Source organism: Photinus pyralis, unplaced genomic scaffold (genome assembly GCF_008802855.1).
Source record: "Photinus pyralis isolate 1611_PpyrPB1 unplaced genomic scaffold, Ppyr1.3 Ppyr1.4_LG7, whole genome shotgun sequence".
Taxonomy (NCBI): Eukaryota; Metazoa; Arthropoda; class Insecta; order Coleoptera; family Lampyridae; genus Photinus; species Photinus pyralis.
In genome coordinates this window covers 42,552,759-42,570,494 of record NW_022170738.1, presented here as the reverse complement: position 1 = coordinate 42,570,494, position 17,736 = coordinate 42,552,759, and the positions used below count along the sequence as shown (strand labels likewise).

At 35.5% G+C, this 17,736-nt stretch overlaps 3 protein-coding genes and 1 long non-coding RNA gene across 9 annotated transcripts in view; 2 read left to right on the top strand and 2 right to left on the bottom strand.

The window, feature by feature from the left end:
* LOC116175860 overlaps nucleotides 1-17,719 on the bottom strand; it is a 36,296-nt gene extending 18,577 nt beyond the window's left edge. Inside the window, exons 1-2 of the long non-coding RNA XR_004146367.1 lie at nucleotides 16,487-17,719; nucleotides 16,340-16,431 (exon numbers count right to left, since the gene is read on the bottom strand). This is a non-coding gene — a long non-coding RNA (uncharacterized LOC116175860). The remainder of the gene's footprint in view (nucleotides 1-16,339; nucleotides 16,432-16,486) is intronic.
* LOC116175858 lies at nucleotides 1,160-4,236 on the bottom strand. The gene is made up of 6 exons (XM_031494201.1): nucleotides 3,662-4,236; nucleotides 3,152-3,600; nucleotides 2,531-3,100; nucleotides 2,139-2,472; nucleotides 1,395-2,083; nucleotides 1,160-1,345 (listed from the first exon to the last, which is right to left on the bottom strand). Exons 2-5 carry the CDS (start codon nucleotides 3,575-3,577, stop codon nucleotides 1,839-1,841), a joined length of 1,575 nt encoding a protein of 524 aa, XP_031350061.1. The 5' UTR covers nucleotides 3,578-3,600; nucleotides 3,662-4,236; the 3' UTR covers nucleotides 1,160-1,345; nucleotides 1,395-1,838.
* On the top strand, nucleotides 4,378-8,409 carry LOC116175857. Of its 3 annotated transcripts, XM_031494198.1 has the most exons (5): nucleotides 4,378-4,719; nucleotides 4,770-4,841; nucleotides 4,977-5,927; nucleotides 6,130-6,349; nucleotides 6,693-8,409. In XM_031494198.1, the coding sequence occupies exons 3-5, from the start codon at nucleotides 5,073-5,075 to the stop codon at nucleotides 7,853-7,855; spliced, it is 2,238 nt and encodes a 745-aa protein (XP_031350058.1). In that variant the 5' UTR covers nucleotides 4,378-4,719; nucleotides 4,770-4,841; nucleotides 4,977-5,072; the 3' UTR covers nucleotides 7,856-8,409. The 3 variants fall into 3 exon arrangements, with proteins under 3 accessions (XP_031350058.1, XP_031350059.1, XP_031350060.1); XM_031494199.1 differs by having other exon boundaries at nucleotides 4,378-4,841; XM_031494200.1 differs by lacking the exons at nucleotides 4,378-4,719; nucleotides 4,770-4,841 and having other exon boundaries at nucleotides 4,966-5,927.
* LOC116175859 lies at nucleotides 11,460-13,724 on the top strand. Of its 4 annotated transcripts, none has more exons than XM_031494204.1 (8): nucleotides 11,460-11,938; nucleotides 11,994-12,433; nucleotides 12,484-12,558; nucleotides 12,606-12,924; nucleotides 12,973-13,027; nucleotides 13,077-13,295; nucleotides 13,343-13,473; nucleotides 13,523-13,724. In XM_031494204.1, exons 2-8 carry the CDS (start codon nucleotides 12,251-12,253, stop codon nucleotides 13,690-13,692), a joined length of 1,152 nt encoding a protein of 383 aa, XP_031350064.1. In that variant the 5' UTR covers nucleotides 11,460-11,938; nucleotides 11,994-12,250; the 3' UTR covers nucleotides 13,693-13,724. The 4 variants fall into 4 exon arrangements, with proteins under 4 accessions (XP_031350064.1, XP_031350063.1, XP_031350062.1 ...); XM_031494203.1 differs by having other exon boundaries at nucleotides 11,484-11,721; nucleotides 11,786-11,938; nucleotides 12,606-13,027; XM_031494205.1 differs by having other exon boundaries at nucleotides 11,492-11,938; nucleotides 11,994-12,286; nucleotides 12,345-12,433; nucleotides 12,606-13,027.
* Nucleotides 17,720-17,736: the final 17 nt, after the last annotated feature.

The following is a 17,736-nucleotide window of genomic DNA, read 5'->3' as shown; positions in this document are numbered from 1 at the left end:
ATTAAAACGTAATTAAAATTCATTATCGGTGGGATAAGAAATGAATGTGAAGCGAATTTCGTTGTATACCCGCGTGCAGGAAATTCCACCATTCAATTGTAAGAAGCAAGTGCTATACCTATACATATATTTTTTTCTTATCTAGCAGTTGATCTTTTTGGAGCAAGGAACTTTAGGGCCAAAGTAGTGATAGTATATTATATACCACGGGACTCCTGTAATCCGATTGTCTGCACCTTGGAATTAAAGTCCGCTTAACATGGAAGCAATAAATGCACTGATTACTTATTTTTATTATTCCTATTTTTTTGTAATTTTCATGTATAAAACGAAATCCATCGGCAAGCTTTTAAGGCGAATCATTGAGTAGTGTACGCCCTTTTTTTTAAATCGCGTAAAATTTCATTGTTTGAACCGGGGGCCGTATAACGCCAGTATATAAAAGAATCGATACACGTGCAACCGAAGATTGGCCCCCATTTTTGACGAATTTATTGTCGTGGGTACTTTATACATTCAGCAACAAGAAAACTTCGTCGTGTAGCGAAAAGCTAATAAACCGCGGATTTATGTTTAATTTAAAATACAGTGCGAATAAGTTACTTTCTTTCTTTAAGGGTCCTCTATAGAGGGGTTAGGCAACCCATCATGCTTTTACAAACTTTCGACCCTCATAACGTCATCAGGGTTGAAGTCTACAAATTTCTAGAACCTGGATATTAATGTACACGGTGCGGCGAAAATTTTGCCGGATCGTTTTTTACGTTTTTTATGTAATTAACGGATCTAGCGAACCAATGAAGTTATCAAAAAAATCTTTCCGACAATAAGTTCGAATTAAGCGTTAGAATTGCTACATATTGAGCAATTCTTTTCAACTTTTTTATTAATTGCGTTATGAGGAGTAAAAGTTTGATGAAATCTGCATAAAAATCCGAAATGACACATTGCCTTCAGGCTAAAAGTTGAAATGTGTAAGAGGGATTAGGGAATTCCCAAAGTATTACAAGAGGTAAATGGAATGCTAATTAGTTGCACCTACTCACTTACCTGAAAATTGTATTGTATTGCAGAAAAATAATGGTATCATTAGACACATTGTATTATTTAATCACTAATAAGCAGCTAAATTAAAACACCTAGTAATTATTACCTTCAATTAAAATTGTATATGTTTTATTAAAATGACAACAATGACAATAAAAAAAGCTATTAGATTTTGCTATAAATATCTCGCAATTGAAGTTGGCGGCATCTCCTAGGATCGATAATTTCTGGCAGTAACGAATTAAAATAAAAGTCGGCCAATTTTTCTTTCATCTTCGTTTCCCAAAAATCGTCATCGCTACAAAATAATTTTATTGTTTTTGTTTGAAAATTAGAACTTAGCTTACCGTTCAATGGTTTCCACATGTAATCCTCCTAATGTATATATTATAAAATAACACAGTTGTTTTTTACAAATATGCAATGCGCCTTGTATTTGGTAATAGTAATTATGACTTCGTTTGAGTGTAAGTTTGCCATTTTCAATTACACAAAAATCAATTTTTTTTTGTTTTGCGCCTTCCAATGGAGATAAGGGCCCACTTTTTGGTGAACATTTGATTTCTATTATACAATTGTTACCCACTAATCCATCCGGGGAGCAAGCCAAATATGGTAATTCATCATCAATTACCAAACCACTTTGCGTTACACTGACGTTATGAGCATTTTGAAATAATTTAATTGCCGTTTCTTCATTTTCCAAACCAAATGTTGTACTACTGTTACCGGCAAATGTAGTGTAAAGCAACTGTGAAACTAGCTTAGCGGTGGAAGTTGTTTTGCGTAGTTTACAAACTCTGCCAAAATTTGAAGCGGTAATTCGTTTTTTGCGCTCTTGATACCAAAGGTTGGACTTTGATTGCGATGCCGTTTCCATACAAATCTTTTTCTTGTCCGCACATCGTAAAACTTCTAGGAACTCTTGACGTTTTTTTTTTATACAATTCTGAGTCCATGTCCTCCTCTGGTTGGTTTGCGCTAGGCCCATAATGACTGTCTGCTGTAGCAAAATGTTTTCTTTTCGGTGCTTTTTCTAGAAAAATATTACTCCTAATTAAAATGAAATTAATGAAATAATACCAACTTACTTCTATTTACATGTACCCTTCGCATCTTCCGCTCGTGAAATATACGGGTATAATGATCAATAGTACCACACATTCTTTCTTGAACTTTTGCAAGAAAACCACCACCAGTGTTGTATGAAATCGAAGCCGCCTCACATCTAGTCTGGTAAGAGTTTTTTAAGGAATAATTGATCCGCTTCCCACCGACAAATTTGGCAACGACGGAATTGTAGCTTTCGGCTGCATTTGTGTCTACATCTTGTAACAAACTAGCAGCATTATTTGCTAGTCTACGATTTGCAGTGACAATTGGTTCAAAAATACCAGACAATTTTAATGTAGGTACTAAATTTTCCTAAACAGATACAAATAACGTAAAATTATTCTGTGCAACAATGCGTCAATATCATTACCTGATCTTTATTTCCACAACAGAAGTAACCGTCGCAATTAGAGTGGTCCCCAAATATATGATTTGGCCCATTTTCAATATCTTTTTTTAAAAGAGCGACTTTTGTATTTTCAGCATCAGGACCCTGTTTTCTAAAGGCAATAGCTTTCGTTATCGCGTTTCGGAAGCGACCCAAAACATCTGTATTAGTTACTATTCTCCTGAGATGAATGGGGAATTTGGTATCTTTGGACAATTCTGAAATTTTATTTATGTAATTCCTAATGAGGTGATTTCGGCATTCAATTTTCTCTACAACAAAAGTTGGTCCATATGGGGATACCTCAACAACTTTTTTATATACAGTGCTGTCCCCATCCCCAATAATTTTGCCATAGATCAAATTATGACTTTTAATAGATGATTGAAACCCTTCGGCGATTATTTCAGCTTCCATTGCCGTGGAACTTCTATCCCAATTTTTGAAACAAGAATGTTCTACTGGAGTACTTGCCCTAGTACAGACGAAACAGTATTTATTTTTAACCCCCATGTAAAGAATTTTCTTAGTTTTCGCTCCAATTATACAGGCCTAGAAAGAAGCAAATATAATGTTTTCAGTAACATAGAAAAAAGTACTTACAACTCCAGATAAAGCATTGTAGTTTGTACGATAGGAACGTTTACTCCATGCGCCATCCACAATCACTGGAATTATAGGAACACCTTGTTCAGATACGTGGCCAGATTCAACAGCCAACCTTCTTTCCTCTTGGGCAGCGGTATTCATTAGTTTAATGTTTTCGTCGTGTATATTTTTACTCAAATTAGAGTGATAGCGTAAATATGTTGCATTGGACATATTTGGAATGTTTAAACATGATACAAACTCGTTTATTTGAGAATATCCAACCCCAATTGATATTGCTCCAGCGACAACGGCACAATTTGTTGGAAAATCCTTCTTATTCGGATTTTCTGTATTAACAATTTGGACAATATTACAAACGTTGCATTTAAATGATATTTTACTTTGAAATCCTTCAATTTTTTCGGATAAAACCTCCATATCAAAAAAAGAACAGTCAAACCCTAAAACAGAAATACATATTAGCATTATATCTCTATTAATTTTAGTTTTAAATGTACTTACCTTTGTGTTTCAAAGATCTTAATTCGTCCAGAAAATATTTTATTTCAATTATGCGCCGCCCTACTAAGCAATTACTTTTTTTTGGTTTGATAACATCCAGATCTGTCTCAATGGAGATATCAGTGCCGTCACTAGAATCGCCGCTAATGGTAGTAATTACTTCCTCGTCATCTTTGTTGAAATTGTGAAATGGATCAGTTGCATTGACAAAGTTGCTATCTATATTGTCATAACTACAGGACGCTATTGGTTCAGGTTCAAGTTCAAGGACTAGTTCGTCCAACTCCGTATCAGAATCACTATTATAACAACTAAGAGGGATCTATCACAACGAAGTAGTTTCTAAGGAGACTGAGGGGTACATATTATGGAATACAGGTGGGTATGTCTTACTGCATTCGCTAATGCATCGAAAAGCTACGGATCGGAGCGATTGAATATTTAACTTTTACACAGAGCCGGCTTGTGTTTGGTAAAAGAATACCCATTTTTACAATACAATTCTTATCACTAATTATACCCACATTAATAGCTACAACGGGCCGGCAACTTTAAAGGAATAATAGCCGTGAAATAGGATATGATACTTTCCAGCTGAATCTTATCTTATTCAACGATTATTTTATTTCATTTATTGGTATACAAATGCAATATGCACGCCTTTTGCACATTTTAGTCTATAATAGGTATACGTCTGATAGTAGGTATTGTTTTAGCGTTTAGCGTCTTTAGACAGCGTTTTCATTTGTATTACCTATATTTCGGATTTTAAAGTGTTTGTGAGTGCTTTGGTACCTATCGACCACAATGAGTGACGATAAACATTATAGACGAGGGAATAAAAGTCATTTACGATTATCCGCTTACAGAAAAAAGAAGAAAACGTTCCCCTTGAAAAAGATGGCAAGTACCTTCTTAAAGACATTAAACACAATAGTTTTATTCAATGACCATTGTAACACTAGTATATTTTGATTTAGAATGGCGACCCTGTTTCTTCTGATGATCCGTCATGTTCCCACTTCGGTCCCCACATAATTGTGGAGAACAACAAATTAGTAAGTAGTGGGAGTATTGTTTAGTTCTGAAACCAAATTCTGTTTTTTAGAATGACAATTTAACATTTCCGACCAATTCAGGTGCTCCTTCCTGTAGTCAATCTTGTTTGAAAAACGATCTAGTAAGTTTCATTAAACTACAAAACAAAATTTCAAATTACCTAAAATAGAAGCTTTATGTTCCCATAATGTTAATTATTGGCAATAAATTAACACCATGGGAACCAAGGATTTTTTTGAGTTTTTTTAACTTTCAGGTTGATAATTTGGGAAATACATCTGTAACTTCCCAAAATATAGAAATTTTTGAGGGACGGCGCATTGTTGATATAAAGTCTTTCCTAACATCAATCATGAAACTTGGAGCACATGGAAAACGGTTTGGCTGCTCTTTAGAAAACATATTATTTGTAAAAGAGGAACTGCACGGTTTAGCTTCATTGTTGCACATGAAATGTTCAATGTGTAACGAAACATTTAAGATCCACACATCGGATGATACTGTTAATAAAGACGCGGTACTCGCAATGATGAGTATAGGTTCTGGATTTTGTCATTTGGAACAAGTGACATCATCGCTGGATATACCGTGTATGTCGGCGCGGATGTATGATAGCGTTCACGATGAAGTGTCTGACGCTTGTGACATAGCTAGTCTTAAAGCAATGAGGGAAGCCGCCGAAGAAGAAAAGGAAATCGCCTTACGCAATAAAAATGTTGACAAAAACGGAATTCCGTTAATCACTGTTGTCGCTGATGGTACTTGGTCCAAAAGGTCGTACCACACCAATTTTAATTCTCTGTCAGGGGCAGCCGCAATCATTGGATTTCAAACGAAGAAAGTGCTTTTTTTAGGCGTTAGAAATAAATTCTGCACTATCTGTAAAATATCCGAAACAGCTGGCAACACCCCCAATGCTCACAAATGTTATAAAAACTGGAGTGGTTCATCTGCCGCTATGGAGGCGGACATAGTTGCAGAAGGATTTTCCAGAAGCCTAGAAATGTACGGCCTAATTTATAACAAGTTAATTGCTGATGGCGATAGCAGTTGCTACAAGAAAATTTTAGATACTCACCCCTATGAAACAACTGTAGTCGAAAAGATAGAGTGCAAGAACCATCTTTTAAGGAATTTTTCAAAAAAAATACGCGAGCTTATCAAAGACACGTTGGCAGGTCCATTAATTCTACGTAAAAAAATTAAGGTAGGTACATACGCAGATGAGACAGGATTGAACAAAAAATATACAGTACGAATAACTGTACCCTATTATAAAATTGATAGATTTTTGACTAATTTTTTTACTAATTTTGCTAAAATGGCTCTGTATATTTTTTATTTTAATTACCTACTTTCAAATCATCATTCGATTTTGAATGTTCATCAATAAAAGACATTATTTACAGCAAAATCAACTACGACTTCGGTGGGCAGTTTGCAAGGCCATATCGTTCCGTAAAACCGAAGTGAATCCGTTTAACGAGAAAGTGGGTAACTTGAAGAAAGATATACGAAATTGTATATCTCACGTATTTGGCGAACATAAGGATTGTGAAAATTTGCAGTACTTTTGCAAGGAGTCTTATATACCCAATGGAAGTACAGTGTCTGATTTGAAACAAACAGGTACCTATACATGTTCTTCCATGTCGTTGTTAATTATATTCTCTAAAGCAGTGTTTCTCAAACTTTTTTGTCTGGCAAAATTCGCGGCACCCCTATTATTATTTTTTGCTTTTTTACAGGTACTAAAGATATAAAGAATAAAAAATCTTTGAAAAAAAATATTTTTTTAAAATAAGTTTACTTCTAAACAATACAAAAACGTTTAAAACAGAACATTTATTATAAGGAATCAAGGAAACTGCTGATAAAATGAACTGGGCCTGGCGGTGACGCGCACCTGCTTTGAGAACCACTGCTTTAAAGTCTCTATAAATATGAAATGAGAAAACATTTTCTATTCCAGATTTATACGATAAGTTGGAATCGTTTACAAACGTTTTGGTTCGACATGCTTCAAGCCTAATTTACGATGTTGACAACAATACTGTTGAACAGTTTAATTCTATAATCGCCAAATATATTGGTGGAAAAAGAATCAATTACAGTAAAAAACGATCATATCAAAGCAGATGTGCTGCGGCTGTTATATCCCACAACACAAAGCGACCGATTTATACAATAAAAAAATATTTGGATGGTGGGAGGCAGCCCGGAAAATATGCAGTACGGTCTGAATTGATCAAAATTAGGCGAAACGAACGTAGAAGACCAAAACCGAAGAAAAAAAAGCAAAAAGAAAATCGAACTGAGGGTCATCTCAATAAACACTATGGAGACAACTGTGAAAAACCAGATATGAACCGTGAAGAATATAATTCTGCAAAGGACGCTTATTTGAAAAATTTAAAAAAAACGCAGACTGAAATTCGCGACATAGAACGTGCAACGCAAACGCAGGAGTGCAATTTATGGTACTTAGAAAGACGAAAAAGACTGACAGCGTCTAAATTCGGCGACGTATGCCGCAGGCGGGATTACACTTCTTGCAGAGTACAAGTAAACTCTATCATTTATCCCCAACAGTTTTTTAGTAACGCTTGCGAGTACGGCCAAAAAAATGAAAAGATTGCTAAAGTTGCAGTAGAAGCCATTATAGGTACTACCATCGAACCCTGCGGTTTATTTATTGATCCAATTTTTCCATTTTTGGCTGCTTCTCCCGATGGCCTAATTGGAGACAGAGGTTTGTTAGAAATAAAATGTCCATGGTCCGCTAGAAATATGACGCCCGAGGAAGCGATTCGAAATAATAAAATATTATTTTGGTCTAAAGAGGAAATTAACAGAAAACACAAGTGGTATTATCAAGTGCAAGGCCAACTTCATATTGCTGACAGACAGTACTGTGTTTTTGCGGTCTGGACACCGTTAGGGGTTAAAATAGAAACTATATTTAAGAACGACGAGTTTTGGACTAGTGAAATGGAAGGAAAATTGTGTTCGTTTTATATGGACTGCCTACTGCCCGAATTAGTTGATCCGAGAAAAACGCGAAATATGGAAATTCGGGACCCTGAATCTATTTTAAGGGCAATAGAAAACAAGAAACGAAAACGAGATGCATAATCCGGAGAATTTTATCTATAATTATAATTATAAAGAAAGTTAATAAAAATACAGCATTGTTTATTTTCAATGTTTAATGACTTATTAATATACATATGAATGAAATTGGAATAGAGTAGTCCTAAGTACGTACAAAAAATTTCCTGAATACGTTTAATTCGAGGTCTATTTAGTTTTGCGTATGTCGACTAGCGGCGCCACAAACTGTACGAAAAATTTCGCAAACCGCGTAGTTACAAGGGTTCCGTGCACGAATTCTGGTGCCGTCATTTTTAGGAATTTCGTCCTCATTTTTTTTTACTGTGCAGACGAGGGATGAAACTACGTACCTGTAGTAACACTTTTTCAAAATTAACTCTAGTACGCTTTCTATTTCAATTTGAATATGATCAAAATTAAGTAAACTTTAGCGCCGGTTATCTTTCGTTCTATAACAATTATTTAAAAAGTGCTTCTACACGTACGTAGTTTCATCCCTTGTCTGCACAATAAAAAAAAATGAGGACGAAATTCCTAAAAATGAGGGCACCAGAATTCGTGCACGAAACCCTTATACACGGTTAAAATTCAATCGCGTTGGATCCCTCTTCACCTTTGCTTAAATAATCAGGTGGCCCAGTTTTATCAGAAGAATTGTTATCAACATCATTTGAACTGCAAAGAGGCACTGTTGTGGGGACTACTTGGTCCATTTTGGGCATTATAGAATTCCATCTCCTACAGACAAAAATATATTGAATACGCATACTCATAAAGTCCATGCCCAAAAAATATGTAACACATGAATAGTAAATCAACCCCCTTACCCTATAATGAACGATTTTGGCTACTTTTTTATTACGTTTATTAATTATATATAGTAAGTGTAATTACTTACCTTTGCGACAATTTCTTCATTGCGGATTTTCGACTTTTTAAACTTCGTGACAAACTCCCCATACACTTCGGCATATTAAAAAATTTTAAAACAAACAAATTAGCGCATTAAATAATGAGTGTAAGTCACTGATGAAAGTGGTTTTAAATATGAAATTAGCAGAGAAAAATAGTAATGCATCAATATAAATAATTACCGTTGGATTAAATTTCCATTAAAGGGTTAGGTAGGTATACCATAATTTCTTTAAATGGGCGGATGAAAACTCGTTACCTAATTGTTTTTAATTTCTTCATTACTAGTAACCTTCAGTTCGGGTGGTAAATCCGGTATTGCCCCTTTACAATTTTGTGAGTGTCATTAGAAAATTCCAAATTATTTGCTGTTGAAGATAAAGAGAAGGTTTAGAAATGTACAGCAATTATAATTAAATTAATTTATGTAATGTAATTTGGAATCCCTCAAAGACATGTGACCTTGCCTTTGGCAGTTTAACTATTCAGGTAAAACAACTTTTACTTAGCTACACTAGTGGGCGCTCCGATCGTTTCAAATCTCGTCGGGATGTATAGAGGACCCTTAAGTGCATTTAAATATCATCTTTCCACGAAAGCGTTTGGGTCCAAGGTGCAAAATATTTTGTTGCGCTATATTTGAGTGGCTACTTAAGTTAAAAAACAGTTTATTAATCACAGTTATGCACCCAATTTCAAATTTGTTTATACGAGGTGCTAATGACATTATAAATCAAACGGCAGCCGATAAGAAGTTTAATAGTATATTAAGATACAAGTGTATAATCAAGTCTTTAAAGCATGCGCAACGAGTTTAAGGGCACGACGCAAAGCGGAGTGCCTTTAACGTTGCAAGTGCTTTAAAGACCAATTATACACGTGTATCTTATAGTATTTTTTATTATACCTGCAGTATAATTTAAACATAGGAAAGTTGTTTCCATGGATGAATAGGAAGTTACTTACGAATAAAGTCTTAAATGCATCCATAATGCTGGCATATATGAAGGAAATGTCAAAGGTATTTAAATCTTCTATATTTTGGTGCATTCATTCAAAACTTTAAAGCAATGCTGTGATTAAAAAGTGGAACAGATTTGGAAGCATACCCTAAATTACGCGCGTTTGTGAAAGCTTCAACCAAAGGATAGGTACAAAAGCCAAAGAAATGTTCTGCATTTACAGAAAGCGACCTAGAGGATTTTTTATTTCATCCAGATGACAGTTTCAAAAGTCATACTTGAAGTATCGTTACTTAGCAACTTTAAAGCACGTGTGTTTTAAAGGCCCTTTTTCGCACGCAATTTGAGTGTTTAAAATGGAGATTGTGATTCAGGTATAATAAAAAAACAATTCATTCCTACGTTTTCAAAATCTTAAATTGTAAGGGCAAATTATGGGCATTTCCATACTGCGGAACATTGGTAATTCTGGCCATAAATAAACTAAATTGGAGCTAATAAATTGTGAGGAACCTGAAGCACGGATTAAAATTAGTCTATCATCTTGCAAGATTCACGTTCAACGCGGTAACCAAATATTGTTACCGTTGTTATCGCTACGATACAAAAGTTTCCCACAGCTTTTTTAATAAACAATTAAAAGTGAAGTAGATTTGAAGTTAGAAACTTAGGAACAATGCAAGCTACATGTTTCGACAATTCAGTCATCATCAGGCTAATAAATGTGATAATTTGCCGACCAAGCATCCTTGTTCCATAAATTCAAGAAAAAACCGCATTCTGGACACCAATGGAAGCGAGTTGCCTTGTAGGTAAATTTACTGAACCGAATTTTAATTTTGAAACCAAAGTAGAAAGGAACTTAAGAATTAGTACTTGTATTCTTTGAAATCTAATTTTTCAGAACGTGTCCAGTCCAGTGGGTGGGTGACGAAACGTTTGTAAGCAAGTATTACGGAATTAAATAGAACCGGTACTGAGTTTCGTTAGGGTAATTATTCCGGGGGCGAATTTGACGTCGAGGTAGAGAATTTTCCTACAATATATCGTGTTTCTGTAGTTTGTTGTCCCTACTTTTCTAGCGTTTATTTATGATAAATTATAGTGTAATATTTAAACAAAAATAAAAATGTGGGTAAGCGGTGGTTAAATCGTGAGTAAGCGCATTTGCTTCCATTATTCATTTCGTCCACGAGCACCATTTTTTGTCACCGTCGTGTGGCCATTGCCTAAGCTTATATTAATTAGACAACGTTTATATAAATACATTACTGATTTATTAAGGTTTAAATAATAAATAGAAAATCATGAGGTTGAACAAATATTAAATTGCATATCCGCCTTTTTGGAACGTTGCACTTCTATTTTGAGTGTTATTTCAAGATATTGTGCTCACATTAATCAAAAATGGGAATTATGGATTATTTTTGTTTCTTCGTTCTTAGCTTTGCCCATAATTAACGCACTGTAATTCACCCAGAATGAATGGGTTTGAAGTGACCACCTGAAGAACATTTGGTAGGTATAATGGGTCTTTTTTGTATTTATGGACTCCTTACAAATATTCATCTAAAAAAAGTATCTTTTTCACAGCACTAATAAATCATAATTTTAATTAAATCGATGTTTATACATTGTTTCATTCCCAAAGAATCCATTAGAGATGCAAACAACCTTCGATGACATTTTAAGACAACAAATTCATGAATAAGTAACTATGTATGTACGAATAAATTATTCTTATCTTACAACTCTTTTTAATGCACTCTTAATGTACACTACAGCCAAACAAATCTTGACTCCCTACTTTCAAATTTCAAGCACACAATGCAAATGAGTGGCTCTTGCTGCATAATTCAGAACATCTTATATTGGCAAACTGCGTACACCTACTTTCTTCTTATGGTAATTTATTATTGGCACAGACGAGTTTGTGTGGGAAGATCTCAAATGAAAGTGATTTTCTGCACTTGCACTTTTGGCGAAGCAAGATACCTGTGAAACGGAAAGCTGGTATTGTGACCCTAACCCTAGGCAACACACATTACAGTATTTTTGCTCTCAAAAATATTTTCAGGGTGCTTTCTCTTGGGAGCAACGTTAATTCAATCAAGACGATTCCAACGACATCAGCACCTGCAGACCAACGCCAAAATGTGAACCTGGTGGTGTTCCCCCATAGCTTCCATGGCATTCAAATAATGAAATCCATCTAAGCCTTGCAACCAAGGTGAGGGTAGTTATTGGTTTTGGTTGGTTCTACGTAGAAGTCTTCTTTTTGACAGTTTGTCTATTTCAACCCATGCTAAATATTGCGGACACTTATTCCTTGGAAAGTTAATGTTATCTGTACGATGCACCTTCATTATGATAAATGATGCGTTGCGCAAAACATGATCATGGATTAACGAAACTAAGATCTGCATCTCGAGTTCAAAATAAAAATGGTGGTTTCAAAGTTGAGAGCTATTAACGATAAACCATTGATAAGATTAGCTGAGGCTGAGCCGTTAGCGATCAGTTTCCATTTGCTTCATAACATATGCCGAATATGTTCAATACAGTTGGGGAGTATTTGGTAATTTTCATAGCAATAACCGTAATCACTTTCATTAAATTACTAATAACGCCTGAAGGTACGCCGATATTTAATGTATACCGCACACCATCCAGTTTGCATTGGCTAAAAACGGGGGTGATGTTTATAATCCTATCAATTCAAAAGGTGAGAGCCATCTAGCTATAAACTTTTCGACAGTGATTTAAATTTTTTAGCTACAACGAATGTTGGCATCCACGTCCATAGAGTATGAGAACTTGGAAACGCCACAGTTGTTGGCCCACGATAACGTAACGTAAATCTTCGCTCCAAAAACGTTACATTTACACCATTTTAGGCGATCGACTTTGTTTATTTCACCGCCTGCAATGCAGAAGGTGATAATTTCACCGCATCAATAGCTCGAAGAAGCAGTAGCCTGGCAGACGCTCACTTATTTTTAAAATTGCCTTCATCCTCACTTGGTCTAATGGAACATCCCAATACTCCATCAACCACGTTTAGCACGGACAAAAGCGAATTTCACGCAGAGGGCTTGAAGATGATCTCCGTTACCCCAGTTAAGAAGTGGAAGATTACGTATGACGGAAAAATGAGAGCGACTGCCGATTCCAGTAGATTGTATTCCATTCAGATTTATTTAACATTCAGATCAAGTATTCCAATATTTGATAGTGTTGTAGATATTGATTCTTTCTTAACAGCAAGCGCGATCTCTTTAGAACCTTGGAGTGTGGAATACTTTCAATTGTTAAACAAGTATGTAGGTCATACGGGATAATCTGTGATTAGATTAGTTTACTTTAAGGAAAGATCGGTTGCACTACGGCCAATTTGGTGAACTGTCTGGGAAAATTGTCATTGAAGGTAAAGAATATACATTAAGTATGGACGCCATCCGATATCGTAGTTATGACGCAAACTGGAATTGGGCCGTTGTCCATCGCTCTGTTGTTCATTATTTAACCGCTGAGAACGGCGATCGCTTTATCATTGGTAAAGAATCCATGCCGATAACGCTTTCCAAGTGAGTATACGTTGTGCAGTTAGAATTACCCACATTTCCTTTTGCAGTTTGACGTGGGGCTTTGTGTATTGCGTTAGAGAGAAAAAGACTTATCCTTTGCAAGGTTGCAATTTTGAACTGTATCAGCATGGAGAAGAAGAAGAGCCACCTATGGACTATGCCTTTATATGCAGTGCAGGTGAGTTACGTACCTGGGGCTTTCTTTGTAAAGGTTCCAAATTTGATAGGCAATCGGCAGTATGCCATTCAAATCAAAGTGGAGCAGTCCTCGGTGTGTTATGTTAGCAAAGAGTGGGAGTGCAAGGTTATCGAGCGAATATGTAATGCGGAGATAGACGGCAAAAGAGGATGGGGTACAAGTCGATGGTTATATCGCAATGTATACGGGAAAAGTTGACTTGTATCTTTGAATTTCGCAATTTATGTCTAATAAAAGCGTGTGGGGTGGCTTCTATCATCGACTACCGTCCTTCTTAAATTTGTACTTAGATGATTTTATGCTTCGTGTCATGTACAGTATGTGTATTCCAGGTAGCCATCCCAGAATAAGTCAGTTTATATTGAGACAGTAAAAAAGTCGGTTAACCCAATTACTTCGGTGCTTTTGCCTGCTATTTATTCGTTTCGCCTTGTACTCACTTCACTTCGTCCAATCAGAATTCAGAAGAGAGCTATAATCACTCTACGGCGAGGCAGTGCACGGCACGGTTGCCACAAACAACAAAGAACCATCCCCAAAATTTAAGAACCTTCCAGGCAGCGCATTTATATAATTCAAACTAAGTCTTTTAGGATGTAAAAGTCCCAAAAGGTTACTATAAAAGTCGCCCAAGTCTCGAAAGGGATTTCAAACCTTTTAAACGTTTATACATATGTTTCAGAGCCTTTAGGAGATTTCAAAAGCTGAGAATTTAATAAGTTTCATGTGCTATGGATATAAAACGTCAGGCGCGAATTCAAAGGAGGGGGGGGCGCAGGGGGCACCTAGTGACTATTGGAAGAGAGTTATATAACTTCCAATTCTTGATCATATATTGACCTAAAAAATCGTTTTAGTGAAAAAACATAAAATTTAAACTGAAAATTAGACACAAGAAATTTGCCGATTTCGTTTTTACGAACATATACAAAAAAAAAACATATTGAGTTTTACTAAACACCGTCAAGACGTTTTATTTTGTTAAAATCATTATCAACTTTATTTTTTATATGGCCCATAAAAAAAGTAGATACTATATTGAGTAGCATTTTTGCAAATAAAACGATGTCCGACACACAAAACAAAAGAAAACAAAAGTCGTAAACTATTGGTTTCAACAAGATGGTGTACCCGCTCACAATGCCCTAATCGTGCAATAATGCGTATTGCACAAATTTCGTGGAAGGTGGAAAAAAAATCGATTTGCACATACAAAAAGAAAGTTCGACTTTCATTTAGACATTTTCTTGTTTGTTCTTTTCTTAGTTTATTAAGAATTAGTTATTTGTTCAATATATTATGTATTATCCGCCAAAAATGCTCTATTTTTATAAGTATAATAAATGTTTTTTTTTAATATATTCACTTTAAAAATTGTATGCGACCCTTCCTAGACCAAATCCTAAATCCGCCACTGTGATATGTTAAAAGTAGGTGTAGGAGTGGACATTTACCCTGTATCCCGCCTATCCTGTCTGACCCTATCAGGCGCTACTTTCGGAGGTTTTCATACATAAAATTTAAAAAAATATGGACACAGATGAAGCATAATATCACAGAATATTAGTAAGATTTACATTATTCTTCGATTCCAAACAGGTGTTCTTTTGTACTCATATAAAAATAAACAGTGGCCCTATTAGAACCATACAAAAGTAGGTATATATCGAGGGGTAAACCGCTAGAGGAAATAGTGTACAAGTTGGAGGGAATTAAGAGGGAATTAGGGTATTTCGAAGGTATTAAAAGGAATTAATAGGTATTTTGAGAATTACCGAGGAAATTAAAAGGTATTATGAAGTATTTAGTAGGGAATTAAAAGGAAAAGGAGGAAATAAATAGGTTTACACGTTTATGTGAGTACGAAAAAATCAATAAGTTCAATAAATATAAATTTTAGTAAAGTTATAAAGGTAGGTATTAGTCTATTTTTTTTTCTATTTTGTTTATTTATTGCCCCTCTCTTGTTCCGGGCCCTCAACAGGCTTGCGCACAGTTACAGAGTGACCCGCATAATGCTTTAAAGTTGTTCTATATTACTCCGGTATTTACCTTACGAATTAGGGAAACTGCAGGAAAACCTAATTTGGAGTAGCCGGCAGAATGCTCGAAACTGATCTAAGGAAATTCCTATCTCTGATACAAATAAAAAATTCTTACCTCAGCCCAGGTTCGAAAACCCGTCCTCCGGCTTTGTAGCCCAATTATAGAGAATAGAGCTGTTGTAAAAATTGTGGGGAATTCAGAGCAATAATGTAGGTAGGTATTAATAGGAAATAAAAATGTTTTGAGGAGTTCATGGCTATAATTAAGGTATTAGTAGGAAATAAAAATTTAATTAAGGAATTAAAGGGAATTTTTTCAGGAAAAGGTATTTGGTGTACAAATTTTTGCTAGCGGTTTACCCCTCGGTATATATTTTGTAGAAAAAATTCGGTCATCCAGAATTCATTTCTTTTTTTGTATTGTCTTAGATCCCATGAAACGTACCTATATCATTGAAAAAATTGATTTTTTTTCAATGCCTATACGTGGTTTTAATAGTTTAAAAATTTGAGTAGGTACACAACTGTCAAAATCGAAAGCCCTGGTAGCTATTCTGGAGGGCGCCTAAGCTGCTCGAGAGGGGGGGGGGAGGCAATAATCAATGGTATAAGCTTTGAATATAAAATTATATTCAAAGGTATAAGTCATTGAATAAAAAATTGAACTTTATTGGCCACTTTTAAATGTATACCCTGGTATGTAGGCAGCCCATTATACGCAATTTCTCTTGCTATTTTACTATTTTTGGCATCGAATGCTTTTAGACTTAAAATTATGAAAATTATACTACTCCGCTTACCTTGAAAGAATTGAACACCGCCATCCGTAACACCAAGTCATGTTCACAGGGAGAAGACGGTATCCATAACCAGCTACTTCATCACTGTACCCCTGAAATGCAAAAAGGTATATTAAATTTTTTAAATATTTGTTGGAGCGAACATACTTATCCCTCGGAATGGAAACAAGCCATTGTCGTCCATATGTCTAACCCAGGAAAAGATCAGTTGCTGGCAAAAAGTTATCATCCAATTAGTTTGACATCGTGCTTGAGTACACTGCTAGAGAAAATAGTTAATGTGCAGTTGCAAACGTTTCTCGAAAGCAACGTATGGTTAGGGTTTTCTTCGATATAAAGAGTGCCTATGACATCACTTTGAGATTTTCGAGATCCAGAACCTGGTTATTTGTTATATTCTCTGAGAGCATATCCAACAAGAAACGTACGTAAATAGACGTCTATTTAACACCAAATCACATTATATCGAATTGTCCACAATATTCTGCGGCGCGTTTCAATATTAACCCAGGCATGGGAAAATAACTTTAAAAATAAAGAGCAATACAAAAAGACTCTAGCTTTCATTCAGAGAATTGGAATAGCAAACAGACTGTGATATTTTTAATTTTTGTTTTTTGTGAGTAGGTAAATGTAACCTAGCGCGTCTTGTTCTGCGTGTAGGTATATCGTAGCTATGATATAAAAAAAAGAAATTAGTGTGCAGGATAATGGCCTTAGAAGCCGAAGCCTCAGATGGGGATTTAATTGGGACAGCCCCACACTACTCCAGACCTCCATCTGGAGTGTGCGTAATGCATTTCCCCATCTGTCAAAAAAAATATTGCCTTTAACCATTGAATAGTGCTTATTCAATGCTTTAACCAAAAAAAGAAAATAAACAAGAAAAAGTTAATGCAAGGCGAAGTTCAGATTGATAATAAAACAATGCCAATCTGTCCTTCCACATTTTGAATTCCGATCCACGAAAAGAAGAATATTACATTATAAAAATAAGTATAGAGTATGAGAAAAGATAAAGAAAAAAAAGAGATAAATATAAATTGCATCAAATTAGGTGTACCAATCTGTTTGAAAATTAAATTTCTAGTACAAGTACGCCAGTCTTTTATTTATTATACTGTGAAATAAGGTTGCGGCATGTATGAGGCGACGATTATTATTTATTGATGCAAACAATACCTCCGCAGTGCGATGAACCAAACATTTACTGTGGCCCTTATCTATGGACAAATAAAAACCATTAGGTACATATAAAATACTAAAGCTCTGGGAGCGTTTTATATCTCGCACTGTGGGGTGGGGGAAAAGATACCTCCCATCAAAATACCTGCGCGACTGATTGCATCACGAGAAGGTGATGGGCGATGGGGTCGTCACATCCCGACGCCTTATTT